The sequence below is a fragment of the Aotus nancymaae genome, unplaced genomic scaffold, assembly GCF_030222135.1.
Source record: "Aotus nancymaae isolate 86718 unplaced genomic scaffold, 86718_ANA_hifiasm-v0.15.2.pri h1tg000008l, whole genome shotgun sequence".
Lineage (NCBI taxonomy): Eukaryota > Metazoa > Chordata > Mammalia > Primates > Aotidae > Aotus > Aotus nancymaae.
Genome location: NW_026988419.1, coordinates 53,900,439 through 53,916,753, shown reverse-complemented (window position 1 = coordinate 53,916,753; position 16,315 = coordinate 53,900,439). Strand labels below are relative to the sequence as shown.

General features: G+C 38.5%; 1 protein-coding gene across 2 annotated transcripts in view; it reads right to left on the bottom strand.

The window, feature by feature from the left end:
* Positions 1–16,315, bottom strand: part of TTN (titin) — a 270,706-nt gene that overhangs the window by 61,401 nt on the left and 192,990 nt on the right. For both annotated transcript variants that reach the window (XM_064373293.1, XM_064373294.1), the window contains 24 exons: positions 16,085–16,275; positions 15,254–15,683; positions 13,631–13,939; positions 13,354–13,502; positions 13,238–13,270; positions 13,015–13,144; positions 12,623–12,922; positions 12,212–12,529; positions 10,926–11,222; positions 10,518–10,817; positions 10,117–10,431; positions 9,869–10,017; positions 9,305–9,455; positions 8,935–9,216; positions 6,962–7,264; positions 5,813–6,115; positions 5,430–5,711; positions 5,038–5,337; positions 4,642–4,944; positions 4,244–4,552; positions 3,848–4,129; positions 3,447–3,746; positions 3,068–3,361; positions 7–2,973 (listed from right to left, as the gene is read on the bottom strand). In XM_064373293.1, coding sequence (XP_064229363.1) covers positions 7–2,973; positions 3,068–3,361; positions 3,447–3,746; positions 3,848–4,129; positions 4,244–4,552; positions 4,642–4,944; positions 5,038–5,337; positions 5,430–5,711; positions 5,813–6,115; positions 6,962–7,264; positions 8,935–9,216; positions 9,305–9,455; positions 9,869–10,017; positions 10,117–10,431; positions 10,518–10,817; positions 10,926–11,222; positions 12,212–12,529; positions 12,623–12,922; positions 13,015–13,144; positions 13,238–13,270; positions 13,354–13,502; positions 13,631–13,939; positions 15,254–15,683; positions 16,085–16,275 — 8,997 coding nt within the window. The remainder of the gene's footprint in view (positions 1–6; positions 2,974–3,067; positions 3,362–3,446; positions 3,747–3,847; positions 4,130–4,243; positions 4,553–4,641; positions 4,945–5,037; positions 5,338–5,429; positions 5,712–5,812; positions 6,116–6,961; positions 7,265–8,934; positions 9,217–9,304; positions 9,456–9,868; positions 10,018–10,116; positions 10,432–10,517; positions 10,818–10,925; positions 11,223–12,211; positions 12,530–12,622; positions 12,923–13,014; positions 13,145–13,237; positions 13,271–13,353; positions 13,503–13,630; positions 13,940–15,253; positions 15,684–16,084; positions 16,276–16,315) is intronic.

Genomic DNA, 16,315 nt, shown 5'->3' with positions numbered 1-16,315 from the left:
TCCTACCTATGGGGTCTTTTGCCACCACCGGTCTTGATGGCAAGCTTGGTTCTCCAATTCCAATTTCATTTTCTGCCTTGACACGGAACTGATATTCATGGTCTGGGAGGAGATTCTGTACTTTCATACGTCTCTCAGGGATCGCACTCTTGTTAACAGGGACCCATCGTGTTGAATGCTTTTCCTTTTTCTCCAAGAAGTATCCTGTTATAGACTTTCCACCATCATATTCAGGTGGATTCCAAACCACAGTCATCTCTTCTTTGCTTACTTTGGTGACTTCTGGGGGATCAGGGCGACCAGGTTTATCATACTTGGTTTTTGCTATGACTGGTTTACTTTCTGTTGGAGGCCCTGTGCCTATTTTATTTTCTGCACGGACTCTGAAAATGTATTCATTTCCTTCTATGAGACGTGTTACTGTAGTACCAGGCGTCAAGACAGTCGCAGAATAGGTAGACCAAACCATTCTCTTGGTCTCACATTTTTCTAGAATATAATTTTGGATTTCACAGCCGCCATCATCTTCTGGTGGATCCCAGCGAACAGTACACCTATCACTGGACACATCAACAATTTTCAGATTTCTCACAGGACCAGGCTTATCTAAAACATTGACAGTGGCATAGGCCACAAAACTGCCAGCTGTGTTAGTTGCTGTAACTACATATTTACCACCATCACTTCGCTTTGCTTTAGTAAGAGAAAATTTAGAAGAATCAGCACTGGTATCAATCTTGACCCTTGGTGATCTTGTTAAGTCTGTAGCATCTTTGTCCTTGGTCCATGAAACTTCTGGGAATGGTTTGCCTCTAACCCCTGCCTCAAGCCTAATGGTGTCCCCTGCTTTGACAGTTAGGACCCCACTTAATTTCAGCTCAAGTACTGGTTTTTGCAAGTCCTCTTTCACAACAACTTCCTCTGTCTTCACCCAGTCACTTTCTCCACCTTCATTCTTTGTTTGCACTCTGAACTCATAAATCTGGTTTTCAACACATCTGTCAACCATGTAGTGAGTTTCTTTAATGCTTCCTTTATGCACTCTTTCCCAGTCATCAGAGCCCTTCAGCCTTCTCTCAACATGATATGACAGATTTGGACTGCCACCGTCATAATCAGGCCTCCGCCACTTTAGGTAGACAAATGTCTTTCCTTTATCTGCAATGTGAAGGTTTTCAGGCTCACCTGGTCTGTCAATAGGGTTAATAGCCAGAATGGGAGTTTTTGTTTCAATGGTTGGCCCAACACCTACTTTATTCTCTGCACAAACTCGGAAATAATATTCATTGTTGGCTAAAAGGTTGGCCTTGATTAATCGTTTAGTGACATCTGAAGCGACAATTGACCAGCCTTTCTGGTTTGGTTTGCGATATTCTACTATGAAGTTTGTTATTTCTGAGCCACCATTATCTAGTGGATTTTCCCAAGAAATTGTACAGTTCTCTTTGGTTACATTGGTAACCTTCAAATTCTGGCAAGGCCCAGGTCTGTCAAGGACGTTAACGATGGCTGAACCTTGGGCATGTCCACTGCTGTTCTTAGCTGAGATGATGTACTTGCCATGATCAGCTCTAATGGCTTCTTTAATTTGTAACTCAACACGAGGTAGATCCTGAATAAGGTCCACCCGCTTTTCTCGGACCAATACTTTGCCTTCCTTAGTCCAAGTTATGTCTGGTTCAGGTCTGCCTTTGACTCGAGCTAGAATGCGGATAGTTTGGCCCACTCTCACAGTAATAACATCACGACAGGTAACATCAAGTTCTACTTCTGGAGGATGAAGGATATCTTTTGCAATCACAGATTCTGCTAGTTCTCTTGGTTCGCCCTCTCCTACAATATTAGCTGCCTTTATACGGAATCTGTACTCATTTCCTTCAATTAGTCCAGGTACCCTAAAGGCACATTGCCTAATGAGTTCATCTTTATTAATCCTGCTCCATTGTGCTGTGCCAGGTTTCTGACATTCCACTACATATCCTAGAATGGGGCTACCACCATCACTGAGAGGCTTTGTCCACACCAAGTCGGCTGTTTCTCTGCTCTTGTCTTTCAATTTAGGATTAATAGGTGGTCCAGGTGGTTTGATGGGCCGGCAAGCTTTTATTGGATCAGAACTTGGGGATGGATTGCTTAGTCCTGCAAGATTTTCAGCAAAAACTCTAAACTCATATGTATTTCCTTCATAGAGACCAGTCACTCTAAACTTCAGGTCAGCAATAGGTGTTTTGTTGACCCTCACCCATTTTCCAGTTATTTCACGACGTTCCACATAGTAGCCAGTTATTGGACTGCCACCATCAGATTTTGGCAGGGTCCAAGACACTGTTGCTGCATTTTCAGTAATGTCAGTAACCACAGGTTTACCAGGAGGAGATGGAGGACTAAATTTATGCTTAGCAACAGTGGGTATGGAGTCAAGGGGAGGACCAACACCCATCTTATTCTCTGCTCTAACTCGGAAAATGTATTCACAGCCTTTCTGCAGATGTGGGATTTTCAGCTTTGTCTTACTGCTTCCTGAAGAGACAACACCCCAGGTGTCTTTCCTTGTATCTTGTTTCTCAACAATATAATTTATCACAGGGGTTCCGCCATCATCCTTAGGCGGCTGCCATGAGATAGTCATGTGTTCAGGGGTAACATCCAGAATATTAATAGGACCTGTTGGTGGCCCAGGAACATCAAGAACAGTAAGATGTACGGCTACTGTTTTGCTACCAGCTGTATTGGAAACTGTGATTTGATATTCCCCAGTGTCTCTCCTTAAGCAATTCTTAATGGTAAGTACTGATGAGAAGTTGTCTGTTTCAACTGTGTAGTGCTCATCGGTTTTAATCTCACTCCCATCGGTTGTCCACTTTGCAGTAGGAACAGGCACACCTCTTATAATAGCGGGGAATCTGACTGTGGTTCCAGCCTTTACCACAAGACCTTCAATTAATTTCACATCTAGCTCCACAGATGGAGGCACTGAAAAGCAAACATAAAAAAATTAGATTTTGATCTTCATCTATATGAATAATTTTTTTAAAAAATAGGATAATACTGCTAGTCCAAAAATTACCTAGTTTTTCTTGACATTCTATCGGTATAGTTGTGTCTGGGAGACCAAGACCCACAATATTTTCAGCTTTTACACGGAATCTATAGGTCTTTCCTTGTTGTAATCCAGTAACCACACACTCTAAGTTTGTCACAGTCTTAAATTTAATCCAGTCTTGGGTGCCTTCTTCTTGATATTCCACCAAATATCCAGTGATTGGAGAACCACCATCACGATCTGGCTTATTCCAGACGAGGGAGACTTCAGTCTTGTCAACATCTACATGGTGCAGGTCCTTGGGTGGCCCTGGGGGATCTTTTCAAAGAATAATTTATCATGAAAAAGGAATATTCCTAAAGACAGTCAAACAGTAGTTTTGTATTCAGAGAAAGCAACTTACGGAGAGGATCCAGAGCCTTGATGGGTTTTGGTGTTTCAACAAAAGGACCACGTCCATACTGGTTCTCCGCAGCTACTCTGAAGAGGTACTGGTTGCCTTCATTCAGATGTTTAGCCAAGTGACTCTTTTTCTTTGATGTAGCTGAGAGAGGTGACCACTGGGCGGTGGCAACATCTCTCCTCTCAACCACGTAATTGGTAATAACAGAACCACCATCATCCAGTGGTTCTTTCCAAGTAAGGTAACAAGAATCTTTCCTAATTTCACTGACTTCCAGATCTCTAGGTGGCCCAGGTTTATCTAAAAAGTGTTAAATAACAGTTTTATAAGTAATTTTATCCAAACAAGAGCTCAAAATTATCAACATTTATTTTTCATGGAATAAGTATTAAAATTCTTACCTAATACAAGTACTTTTACTGAGACAGTTTTTGAACCAGCTGGATTCTCCACTGTTAAAGAGTAAATTCCACCATCTTCATGGGCAGCATTACGAATTTCAAGCTTGCTACCAACTGGAGTCACATCAATTCTTGCTTTAGTTGGAGCCTCTCTGTCTTCTTTTTTCCAAGTTACTTTTGGGAATGGCACTCCTTTGATGACAGCACTAAGTCTTAGAGTATCACCAACCTTAATGTGTTGTTCTCTTGCCATGTTGGCATCAAGAATCAACTCAGGGGGTTCTAAAACAAAGAGAACAGAGCATTCAGATTTAATCCATAATGCAGATTACAATTAAGTACATATAATCAGACACATATTTTCCTTGCAAACACAGGTGAGAGCATTTTACTCACCAAGTCTGTCTTTTACTAGGACTGGCTCCGGAACATGAGCTGGGTCTGATTCACCAGCTTCATTGACTGCTAACACTCTGAACTTATAGGTTTGACCATCCCGAAGACCGGTGACTTTATATTTAGTTTCAGGACATGACTCAGGGGTGTGATTGGCTCTTCTCCACTCTTCATCTCCAACTTTCTGGTACTCAACAATATAACCCAGAATCTTGCTCCCACCATCATGACGTGGTGGCTGCCAAGTTAGATCAACTGAATTACATGTTGTATCTATTGCTTCAGGATTAACAGGTGGACTTGGTTTAGCTAAAAAATAAAAGTAAGAAATGAATTAGAATATAGCTGAAAACAAAGTTAGATAATACGATAGCTGAATAAATGCGTTAACACTATACCAATTGGATCTTTAGCAAAGACTGGTTTGGATGGTGGGCTTGGATCTCCAATGCCAATTTCATTTTCTGCAGAAACCCGGAATTCATACTGACATCCTTCTAGAAGATCAGGAACCCTAAATTTAGTGTATGGATGAATAGGATCTTTGGTAACTCTAGCCCATCGTTTAGACATAGTTTCTCTCTTTTCCAGGATGTAGTTTGTGATGGGCTTTCCTCCATCATGTGGCTTGTTCCAGGTTACTAATGCAGAGTCTTTGGTAACTTCTGTAACAACTGGCTGATCAGGTGCATCAGGAACCCCTATAATAAATGTTGGAAAATGTGTTAGAAGTTTATTTCTTCCTATTAAGTTATATCAAGCATTGAATCACTAAAAAGAAACATAATGCATACTGAAACGATCTTTGGCTTTCATTGAATCAGACACCAGAGGATCACTTATTCCATACAGATTTTCAGCATGTATCCGGAAAATATAATCTTTTCCTTCAAGTAGTTTAGAAACTTTGCATGTTGTTTTAGGACTTGCAGATGTCACAGGCATCCAAACGTCTTTACCCAGCTCCTTCTTCTCAATAATATAATTGGTAATTTCACTGCCTCCATCATCTAAAGGAGGCTTCCAAGAGATAACCATGTAATCTCTGGTCACTTCATCAAAAATAACTGGTCCTACTGGTGGTCCAGGACGGTCTGCAGAAAAAACAAATCATGGCACAAAATGTCATTTCCATTTCTGCTTTTGAAGGACAGAAGATATATTCTTTCCACTAAATGATACTTACCAACAACATTAACTTGACAGAAACCTTTCCTAGAGCCTGTACTGTTCTCCACAACCACAGAGTATTTGCCGGAATCTGAACGTTTGGCCTTGATCTTCTCTAAAGCAAGTGTTGTTGGTGTAGTCTTTATTTGAGTGCGATCATCTTCCAGCACATCAGCTTCATCTTTGAACCAGGAAACCTTAGGCTTTGGTTTGCCTGAGTAACGGCCAGTGAGGGCAAAAGCTTCACCAACTCGAATTATGAGCTTATCTCTGAAGTCGAGGTCAAGTGTTGGGGGTGCTAAAATTTATAATTATAAAGGCAAGTTATTTTTACTGATGTCCTATCACAAATCTACAAATATGCAAGTTTCTAAAGTATAAACTGTAGTAGACACATACCCAGCTCATCCTTGCAAGTGATTGGCTTGGTGCAAAATGATGGTTTGCCTTGTCCAACAATGTTGACGGCACTGACACGGTACTCGTAGGTATCACCTTCTTTTAAACCTTTAACAGTGTATTTTCTGCTAAGCAAATTGTCATTTGTGACTTTGTGGAACTTCTCAGTTCCAATGAGCCGACTTTCTAGGACATAGTTAATAATTTCTGATCCGCCGTCATACTTAGGAGGATTCCAAGTCAAAGTTACAGTACTTTTAGTAACTTCTTTGACTTCCAGGTCTTCAGGACGCTCTGGTACAGCTGCAAGTGTAAGTATAGGAATTGTAGTAGAAACAGGTGTCACATTAAGAATGTAGTAGAATATAGTGAATATTCCTTTTCTGAGGATTGCATTTAAACATTAAACTCTCTGACCTCATAAATAGCAAAAGAGGTCTCATCATAAAACTATTAGCATTAACAAGGACACAACACAATCTAATTTCCTCACTTGACAGATGAGAAAGTAGAGGTTTTTGAGGCAAAATAATTTAGGAAAAGTCTTCAGAGTTGGTAGTTTTAGAGGTAGGAAAATAGTTCAGTTTCTATTTTTAATGCCATTAAGTGGGAAATTTAAAAAATCCGTGTAGTATAGATGAAAGAAATTTGATGAATGGACTAGGCATGGTGGCCCATGCCTGTAATCCCAGCACTTTGGAAGGCCAAGGCTGGTGGATCACTCAAGGTCAGGAGTTTGAGACCAGGAGTTTTGAGATAGTAAAACCTTGTCTCTACTAAAAATGCAAAAATTAGCCAGGCATGGTGGTGCATGTCTGTGATCCCAGCTACTCAGGAGGCTGAGGCACAAGAATTGCTCAGAGGTCGAGGTTGCAGTGAGCCAAGATCATGACACTATACTCCAGCCTGGGTGACAGAGTGAAACTGTTTTAAAAAAAAAAAAAGAAATTCGATGAACTATACATATTCCTAAAATCTCTTTTACAATCACTGTCCAAATACACCAAATCAGATACTGAGTAGTTGTGTAATAACTGCTTATCAAATGAATGAAATGTATAGAATTTATACACATATTTTTTCACTGTAGTCTTGTACTAAGTGAGTAAAGAAGTGGTTAAGCATACAATTATTTTTGATTGTACTTACTTATTGGCTCTCTGATAACAAGTGCCTCTGATGTCTCAACAAATGGACCCATGCCAATACTATTTTCAGCCGCGATTCGGAAAAAGTAGGCTTTCCCTTGAATGAGACCCTGGACAGTAGCATTTTGTCGGGTAACTGTATACGTCACTGGGGTCCATGCTCTGCGGTCAGATTCACGCTTTTCAATGACATAATTGGTGATTGGAGAGCCTCCATCATCTTCTGGAGAGAACCATGTCAGTTTGCAGGAATCATTGGTTAGGTTGTGAGCTAGGAATGGTATTCCAACAGGACCTGGAACATCTGGAAATAAGAAGAAAATATTTCAAGTTGTTTGCCTTCCATGAAATATAATGCTCAACATTTGTTTTTTTAGGAGACAACAATGTTGTTATGAAGAAGTAAAGTTTTGTGTTTACTAATTGAGTTAGTTTTGTCCTCCTGCTATCTAGTCAATACAAAAACAGTCCATTTTTTTTTTTTTTTTTTTGAGATGGAGTCTCCCTCTGTCACCCAGGTTGGAGTGCAGTGGCATGATCTTGGTTCACTGCAACCTCCACCTCCCAGGTTCAAGCGATTCTCTTGCCTCAGCCTCCCGAGTAGCTGGGGCCACAGGCGAGCACCACCATGCCTGGCTAATTTTTGCATTTTTAGTAGACACAGAGTTTCACCATATTGGACAGGCTGGTCTTGAACTCCTGACCTCAAGTGATCCACCCGCCTCAGCCTCCCAAGTGTGGGGATTAAAGGTGTGAGCCACCACACCCGGCCCCATATTTTTTAATGAAGTAGGTTTGCAACAGTTATTGGTTACCATAGTTTTAGTAGAGGCTGAAGGGAAAATAAAAATGTTTTTTAAAAGCAATTTGTGACTTGAACAGGAGGGAGCTGGGAGGCAAACATGAAGAGGGATACAGGAGGTGGGTAACAGTGGCATAGTCAGGTTTTATATCCAGTTTCCTCTCCAGGGAAAAAGGAGGGAGAGATGGTTTATTTCTAGATGACCAGTGGATCAATGAGCAGCATAGGAGGCCCTAAATTTCAGAATGGTTTTGAATGGGTTGGAAATAATTAACATGGAAATGTACCAGTTCTCAAATTAAAGTAATAGCCATTAGGCAAAAGAATTTTAGGTGCTTGAAACTAACCTGAAAGCTTGTGAAACTATTGCTTAATGAAATATTTTTCCTTATGCCATTCTTATATTAATTATATTCAACACAGAACTGGCAATTTTCATATTAAAAACTGTGGCTGGAGTATTGTTTTGCCTAGAGACATGCTTAGAAAGAGCTCTGAGTGGAAGGGCTTTATGTTCTGAGCAAATCAGTAGACTAAAGCCCCCAATGAGAGGCATGAAAAAGCTTCATAGAGTTCAACTGTATATTCAGTAACTAGAAATGCAGTATTGATAACCAACTATGATGCTTCTCTTTAGTTAGAATACTGAAACCCTTCAAAGAGGTTTTTGCATTATTACGATAATTTAGTGATAGGGATAGAGTCTCATGATGTGAAATGGTCAACACTGGCAAACTTTTAAACATTCATGTACACTTGAAGGAAAGTTGCTTTTAAGAAAACTATATAACAACAAAATAGATGGGAGCAAGTTCTATTAAAAAAGCCACATTTACTCTGGACCATGATTCAGAATACATATTCATGGCCTTCTAGCAATTTAGAAAATGTATACATGCACCCTTTAGGTTCACTGGAGACATGGATGCATGTCTTCTCATTAGTATGTGTTTACTCAATTATATGGTTTGTAATCTTAGACTCACCACACAGAATATGCATAGAATAAAAAACAAAGGAGGAAATTTTTAAAAAGTTCTAATAATGGTCAATGTGATCATGGGTAATTTTTCTTATTTTCCAAAACATTTGTTACATAGCACACAACATAGCTTTGTGTAAATATAAGAATGTTGGTTTAAATGTTGCACAGACAAATTGAAAGTATTTACCTAATACATCAACAATAATTGTCTTCTTTCTTTCTCCACCTTCATTTTTGGCAAGAAGAGAATAGACACCTTGATGGCTCCTCTGGCAGTTCTTGATGACCATGGATGAGCTAATGGCTGTGGTCTCAATAGTGGCTTCTTGAGGTAGGGCTCTTTCATTCATGTTCCAGGTGACAGTTGGAGGAGGCTTTCCAGACACATAGGCAATGATTCGGATCACCCCTCCAGCATGGACGACAATTCTATCTCTGACACTGGCATCTAGCTGAAGATCAGGTAAAACTGGAAGCAATTGAAAATTACAAATATGATTTTCCCCTTCAATTTGAAACATAAATACTGACGACATAAAAGAAGGATTAATAATTACCAATTCTGTCCTTCATTTCAATGGCATCTGTGACCTCTCCAGGTTCTCCAATGCCAGCAATGTTGACGGCTCTAACTCTAAATTTGTAGAATGCTCCTTCCTTCAGTCCTGTCACAACAAGCTTTGTTCCTCTCACTTCTTTATCTTTAGCCTGTGGGAAAATTGTAAACATTTTATAATTAGAATAGTTATTTGTAGCTTCTTGCTTTAATGGCTTCCTAAAGCATCACCAGCAGTTTATTTAACTGTTTACTCTGGGAAAATGTTGCTGGTTTAGGTTTTAGGGATCAGATATTACAGGCAACACCAGATGGAATGACTTGGCAGGAGTTATGCTTTAAAATTATTGCCAAATGATTAAACCATTATTTATTCATTTCACTCTCCAGGGTTTATGGCCAAAATATTAGTAATAACTTGACTTAACATTTGATTAGAGTTAAAATTATGCTATTTTCCTGATTTCTTAATCCAAAAATATAGACAGAAGTTAATGGGATTGAGAGTAACTACAACAGTTTTAGTTTATTCATAGTTCATTTCCTTAGTGCCAAGTTTTATTACCTTTTCCCACTCTTCTTTCCCTTCTTCTTTATATTCAACAATGTATCCAGTTACTTTGGATCCACCATCTTTTAGTGGAGGCGACCACTCCAGATCTGCAGATGATTTTGTCCAGTCTGTCACTTTGGGAAATGGAGGGCCAGGAGGGGCTAGAAAGAACCGGTACATCATTAGCATTCTTGACTTTCCCATGGCACTTTTAGAAAATAAGATTAAAGAAAAAAAAGAGGAATGGTTTCAAGGCTTACCAATTGGATCTCTAGCAGTTGCGGGATCTGATGGCAGACTTGCTGGACCCACACCAGCTGCATTGATTGCATATACCCGGAATTGATAGTCAGAACCTTCAATAAGACCAGTCACTTTATAAGAAACACCCAAAGTCATGGCGTTGATAGGATCTCTGTTAACTCTCTTCCATCTCTTTGAAGTGGTGTCTTTCATTTCTAGCCAGTACCCTGTCACGGGAGAGCCGCCATCATATTCTGGCTCTTCCCAGTTGACAGTCATGGAGTTACGAGTCACGCTGCTAACTGTTGGTTTATCTGGTGCTCCAGGAACAGCTGTGAAAAAAATCATACTGAGTATAAGAAATTTTTAAAAAAGCAAGTAAAAGTGACTTTGTATCTGAAAATGCTGTCCTACTTACAGAAGAGGTTTCTTGCTGTTTCAGGTTCACTGTCAAGAGGTTCTCCAATGCCATATTTATTTTGGGCCATGATTCGGAATACATATTCATGGCCTTCTAACAATTTGGGAATCGTGTACATGCACTCTTTAGGTTCACTGGAAACACGGACCCATGTCTTCCTGTTAGCTTCTCTTTTCTCGATTACATAGTTTGTAATCTTGGACCCACCATCATCTTTAGGTGGAAGCCAAGATAGTGTCATTTGCTCTGCTGAAATAGATTCAAATTTTATAGGTCCCACTGGAGGGCCAGGACGACCTAAAATGGTTTAAAGAAGGAATGCTTTATCAGCCAGATGCTTTTAAAGCCAAATGTTATTTATAAACAGAACAACAAGTAGTTTTAACCAAACCATGCAGTCTTTACCCAGGACATTCAGTCTCATCTCCTTTGATGCAGTTCCCAGATTATTTACAGCTGTGATGGTATATAAGCCAGTGTCACTCCTGCGAGACTGTGGAATAACTAAAGTGCAAGTATCATCCACCACCAGTTTGTTGACGTGGGTGTCATAGATAACAGGTTCTTTGTTATCAGGCTTCTTTGGAGGAGCTTTAAACCAGGTTAGTGTTGGGAATGGCACACCTTTAATTTTGGCCACAATGCTAACATCAGTTCCTTCTTCCACCTCCATGAATTCTTTCAGATCAATTGACGGTGGGCCTACATTATTTTAAAAAAAGTTGTCATTAGGAGCAAAAAGCATTGAAGGACAGAAAGTAGAATTCACAGTGACTATAAAGCTGTTTGGATCCACTGTAGTCAGACTTTGTAGCTCAGCCCAATATAAAGAATAGTCTTTAACACTATTGCACTAGTTTGGGGAGCAGGTACATGAGGACAGCATCCTTTATTGGCTCTACATGTGGCTATATATCAATGCTTGCCTCTCTTTATTTGGTATCATTATGCATGTAATGATGAGTATTATCATAGTATCTTATCCTGACAAAAGGGAAGAGAGAATATTGTAGTAGGAGACTATCATGGTGTATTCTCTTTAATATTTATGCAGAATTGTGAAGGGACCCATAAGAAGGTGAATTCCCTTTTAAGAAATACAACTGTTAATAAAAGGAAAGCAATTTTCCATTTTGCACAAATTTAGGATGGAAATATGCAAAGAGGGTGGTGACTATAGTTTTTTTACACTTAGATGAGAGAATAAACAAATACACAACAGTAGTTATGGTAATTATCAGAGGAAGAATTATTGCCATATTTGTATATATATTTTATCTATTGAAATAGATATATCTTTTCTCATATAGACAAATAGAACCTTGATTGTGAAGGTAAATGGATATCAGCAGTTGCTAAGCAAATGACTAGTTACTTTCTGCCCCTTTTGAGGAGAATGCAGAGAAATTGCTTTAACCTCTGATAAAGAAAACAGCCTTCCATGGAGAAAATTATAGCAGGAAAATTACAGACATCATTTCCTTTAAATAGGGAAAAGGTAACAGGTAAGGGAATGTGAAAGTTCTGTGGAAATTGAGGGAATCAGTAATTGAGAAACATGCCCATGTCTACATTCAAGCCATGGTAGCTTCCTAAGGTGCAGATATATCTCTTTTAATTTTGAACTATTATTAAACACCCAGGACAGCAGCTGTAAGGAGGACATTCTTTGTCAGTACATTGGTACTTACATGTCTGGTCTTTGACAGTAATGGGGCCAACGGTGGCTGAAGGCTTGCTGACTCCTGCAGCATTGACAGCTTTGACTCGGAATTCATATTCGCCACCCTCTACTAGGTCTTCAACAGTAAATTGCAGTTCTTCCACATCACGCTTATTGCACTGTCTCCAGGCTTCTTTCTTTGTCCCAGTAGGGTCCCATGCAAGGCACTCAACAATATAGTGGGTAACAGGGGAGCCCCCATCATTCTTTGGGGGTTTCCATGACAGATGTACTGTGTTCTTTGTGATGAGGCCAATCTTGAGTTTAATAGGAGGATCAGGAGGATCTTTAAAAATAGTTAAAGGAAGTATTAAGCATTATTTATAATAATATACTTCAATTTTGAGGAGATATTTTAAAGTTCGATTTTAAAGCTTACATATCGGATCTCTGGCAGTGGTCCTCTGAATGGTTTCCACAGGTGGGCCAATACCAAAACGGTTTTCTGCTCGTACACGGAAGAAATATTCCTGTTCAGAGAGGAGATCAGGCACTACAAATGTGGTGCTTCCACAGTTTGGATTGACTTTGGTCCAGGCTTTTCCATCAATCGTCCTCTTCTCGATAACATAGCCTTTGATCCTGTCTCCTCCATCATCGTCTGGCATCTTCCATGTAAGTCTGCAACTACCCCTTGTGATATCACTGACTTTCAGATCTTTGGGTGGGCCTGGTACATCTATTGGATGCAAATCACAATATAAGCAACGTTCCTTAAATACTTGAAAATAATTTGTTTTTATTCTGTAGCAATTTCAAAGTATTTCTTACCCATGACTTTAACTCTGCAATTTGCAGTCTTTTGTCCTGCTTTATTCTTGGCTGTGATGCTGTATTTGCCTGTATGAGCTCGTTTACACTCTGGAATAACAATTACTGAGGAGTTTTCAGCAGTCTCCAGCTATACAAAGAAAATAGTAGTCATACATTGAAAGAAATCATAACAGTATTAAAGTCAATCATATTCTGAATTATTTTAATTATGATTTTTTACCTGTGCATCTTCGGGTATATCATGAACTCCATCCTATTAGAAAAGGAGATAGCTGTAGTATAAATACTCCTTATAGTGATTCAGAGGGAAATACAGAAGAATGGTTATTTTCTTACCTTCACTGCTTTCTTTGCCTTTCCATCAAATTCCCAAGATGATTTTGGTGTTGGGCGTCCCTTGATGATAGCAGGGATCCTAATCTGTGAGCCAGCTTTACAAACCAGACAGTCCTGTGCTCCAATGTCAATGAAAACTTCTGGTTCCTCTGTAATACCACATATAATGTAACAGGATTTAGCTCATATTTGTCAAAAAGTAATTGAAATATCCTCAGTAAATTAATCAATTTCATAATAAGATCAAAAGAGGAATACATAAACCAAGTACTAGTACCTTGAATATCAGTGGCAGGAATCTCCCCAGTTGTATCACTTGGTTCAGATTCGCCAGCTTCATTGACAGCTTTCACTCTGAATCTGTACTTCCTGAGTTCTTTCAGATTAGGCACCACACATTCACAGGTAGTTATAAGTTTGTCTGGTTCATTTACTTTTTTCCAGTCAGTAGTGCCTTCTTCTTGCATTTCTACAATGTATCCTTTGATTGGGCTGCCACCATCTTTGGCTGGAGGTTTCCATCCTAGTGAGATGCTTGACTTTGTTTTATCTTTAACTTCTGGGCAAGAAGGTGGCCCAGGTGGAACTAATAAGAAAAGAAAAAAACCTTCATCAAATTTTGAAGCTGATGAAATGCTAGAATCTTTTACTACACAGGATCATATATTATTTTTAATCTATCAAAATATTACAATAGAAATGCTAAAAGGAAACAGTTACCTTCTAGAGGTGAGAAATAAAGGAAATGATCTATCTTCCTTTGGCATTAATACAAAAACAGAGACAGCAGACAACTAACTGGGAATAGATAGACTACTTCCTATCTTGTTAGATTTACATTCTATTTACACATTGGTAAAAAACTACTTTACTTTTGAGATCCCTTTGAAGAAATTCTACAATAGCCTTTACCGAAAACATGATTTAAATTTAATTTACCACAATATGAAAATCTAAAAATGATTCCATCAATAGCTAGTAAACCTTTGAACACAAACTAATCTTAATGCCCTTTAGGGGCAGGATCAGTGTCTACAATAATCACATAACAATTCTTTACCTTTCTGAAAGTGCTTTACAATTACAGAAATCCTTTTATTCCACTTGTCTTTTTAATCTTAGCTTTTCCCCCTCCAGTAGTTAATATAGATCCTTGCACAAAGCACATGTTCAATACTAGTTTGCAAATGAATGAATGACTGCCTCATTATATATGTGTATATATATATGTATATATCCTCATTATATATGTATATATTCTTCACGTAGCACTTGAGTATTTAATATTTTCTTTTTAACAAATAATTGCATTTTTCTTCTATAGAGAATCTAATCAGATATATAGCAAATAGGATGAATTATTAAGGCCACAGTATTTTTAAATTTTTGAACTAATCTGCTCATAGATCTTTTAGAAGAATTTTCCTCTTTTATTTGACCTCACAGACTATGCCTGAGAATCCTAAATCTTTGTTCCATAATATTATTGAAAAGCTAACAACATTGTGCTTTTTGTTGAATTCCTACTCGACGGTCTGATTAGTGGGAGAGATGATTTCCCCGGTATGTAATGAGATAGAAATTTATTTAAAGTATCAGAAGAGATAGGAGTTTATATTCTAGGACTTTATTACTGTGATATCTCATAAAATATTTGGTTTAATCCAAGAGTTTACAAACTGTATGATTTTATGTATGTGTATGTATATATTTGTGCATATATATATATATATACCCACATACATATATACTTCTGATAGTCTATGTGAATATGAACCTTTTTAATTTTAGTAAATAAAATAATTTGACACAGAAAAATATAAGAAATTTAAGAGCAGAATTATCCATTTAGTGACTTTGTCTTTTGGAAATGAATCCCCAGAAATGGAAGCATACTTACATATGGGATCTCCTGCAACCTCTGGATCTGATGGTTCACTGGGAGGACCAATTCCTGCAGCATTTATTGCCATGGCTCTGAACTGGTATTTAACGCCTTCAATCAGACGAGGAACATTAAATTCCACGCCTTTCAATCCCACTTTGGTTACTGGTGCTCGGCTAACACGTGACCAATAAGCACCTCCCTCCTCTCTTTTCTCCAGCCAGTAGCCAGTAATTGGAGAGCCACCATTGTCCAAAGGAGGAGTCCAGCTCACTAGCATTGATCCTTTGGTGCGTGACAAAACTTTTGGTTTTCCTGGAGGTCCAGGAAGGCGATAAGGATCTTGAATGACTACTTTATCTGATTTGCACTCATCACTGATTCCATATTTATTCACTGCCCTGACTCGGAACTCATACTGGCCATTGGGGATAAGTTTCCAGATCTAGAAATTAGAAAAATAGACATTTATTGAGAGAATATACTTATGTTGATTTTCACTCATTTAAAAATTCAACTTATTTTGGGAAGGATAGCTATAAAAAGAAATAAATACATAGACTCAAAACATGAGAAGACAGAGAAAAGGAGAAAGCTTTTTAAAAATAAGAATATGTTTATGTATTGTACCTGATAGTGGATCTCAACTAAAAAATTATCTGTGTATCAAACACTATTTACTAAGGAGCCTTATGTGTGTGGTGCTAAACACTACGATAACAAAAATAACAGCTTATTGTGTGTGGTTTTGAGTTTAATTATCAAATTCCAAGGTTATACTAAAATGGCATCAAATCAGAGTCACGTACTTTTAATGTGTTTATGAAAATATGTAGAAGAGTTTACCCCGTATCTTTTCTCTACAGCAGTGTTGGTGACTTCCTCCCATTCTGTTTTCTTCCTACTTGCATCACGTTTGTCAATTACATAATGGGTGATTTCACTGCCACCATTATCAAGGGGGGCATCCCATGTCAAGTAGCAAGATTCAGCTTTAATGTCAGTAACAGCAAGATTTCTTGGTGGGGATGGGCGGTCTGAAAAATAATCAACAGAGGATATTGAGAAGGCAATTCT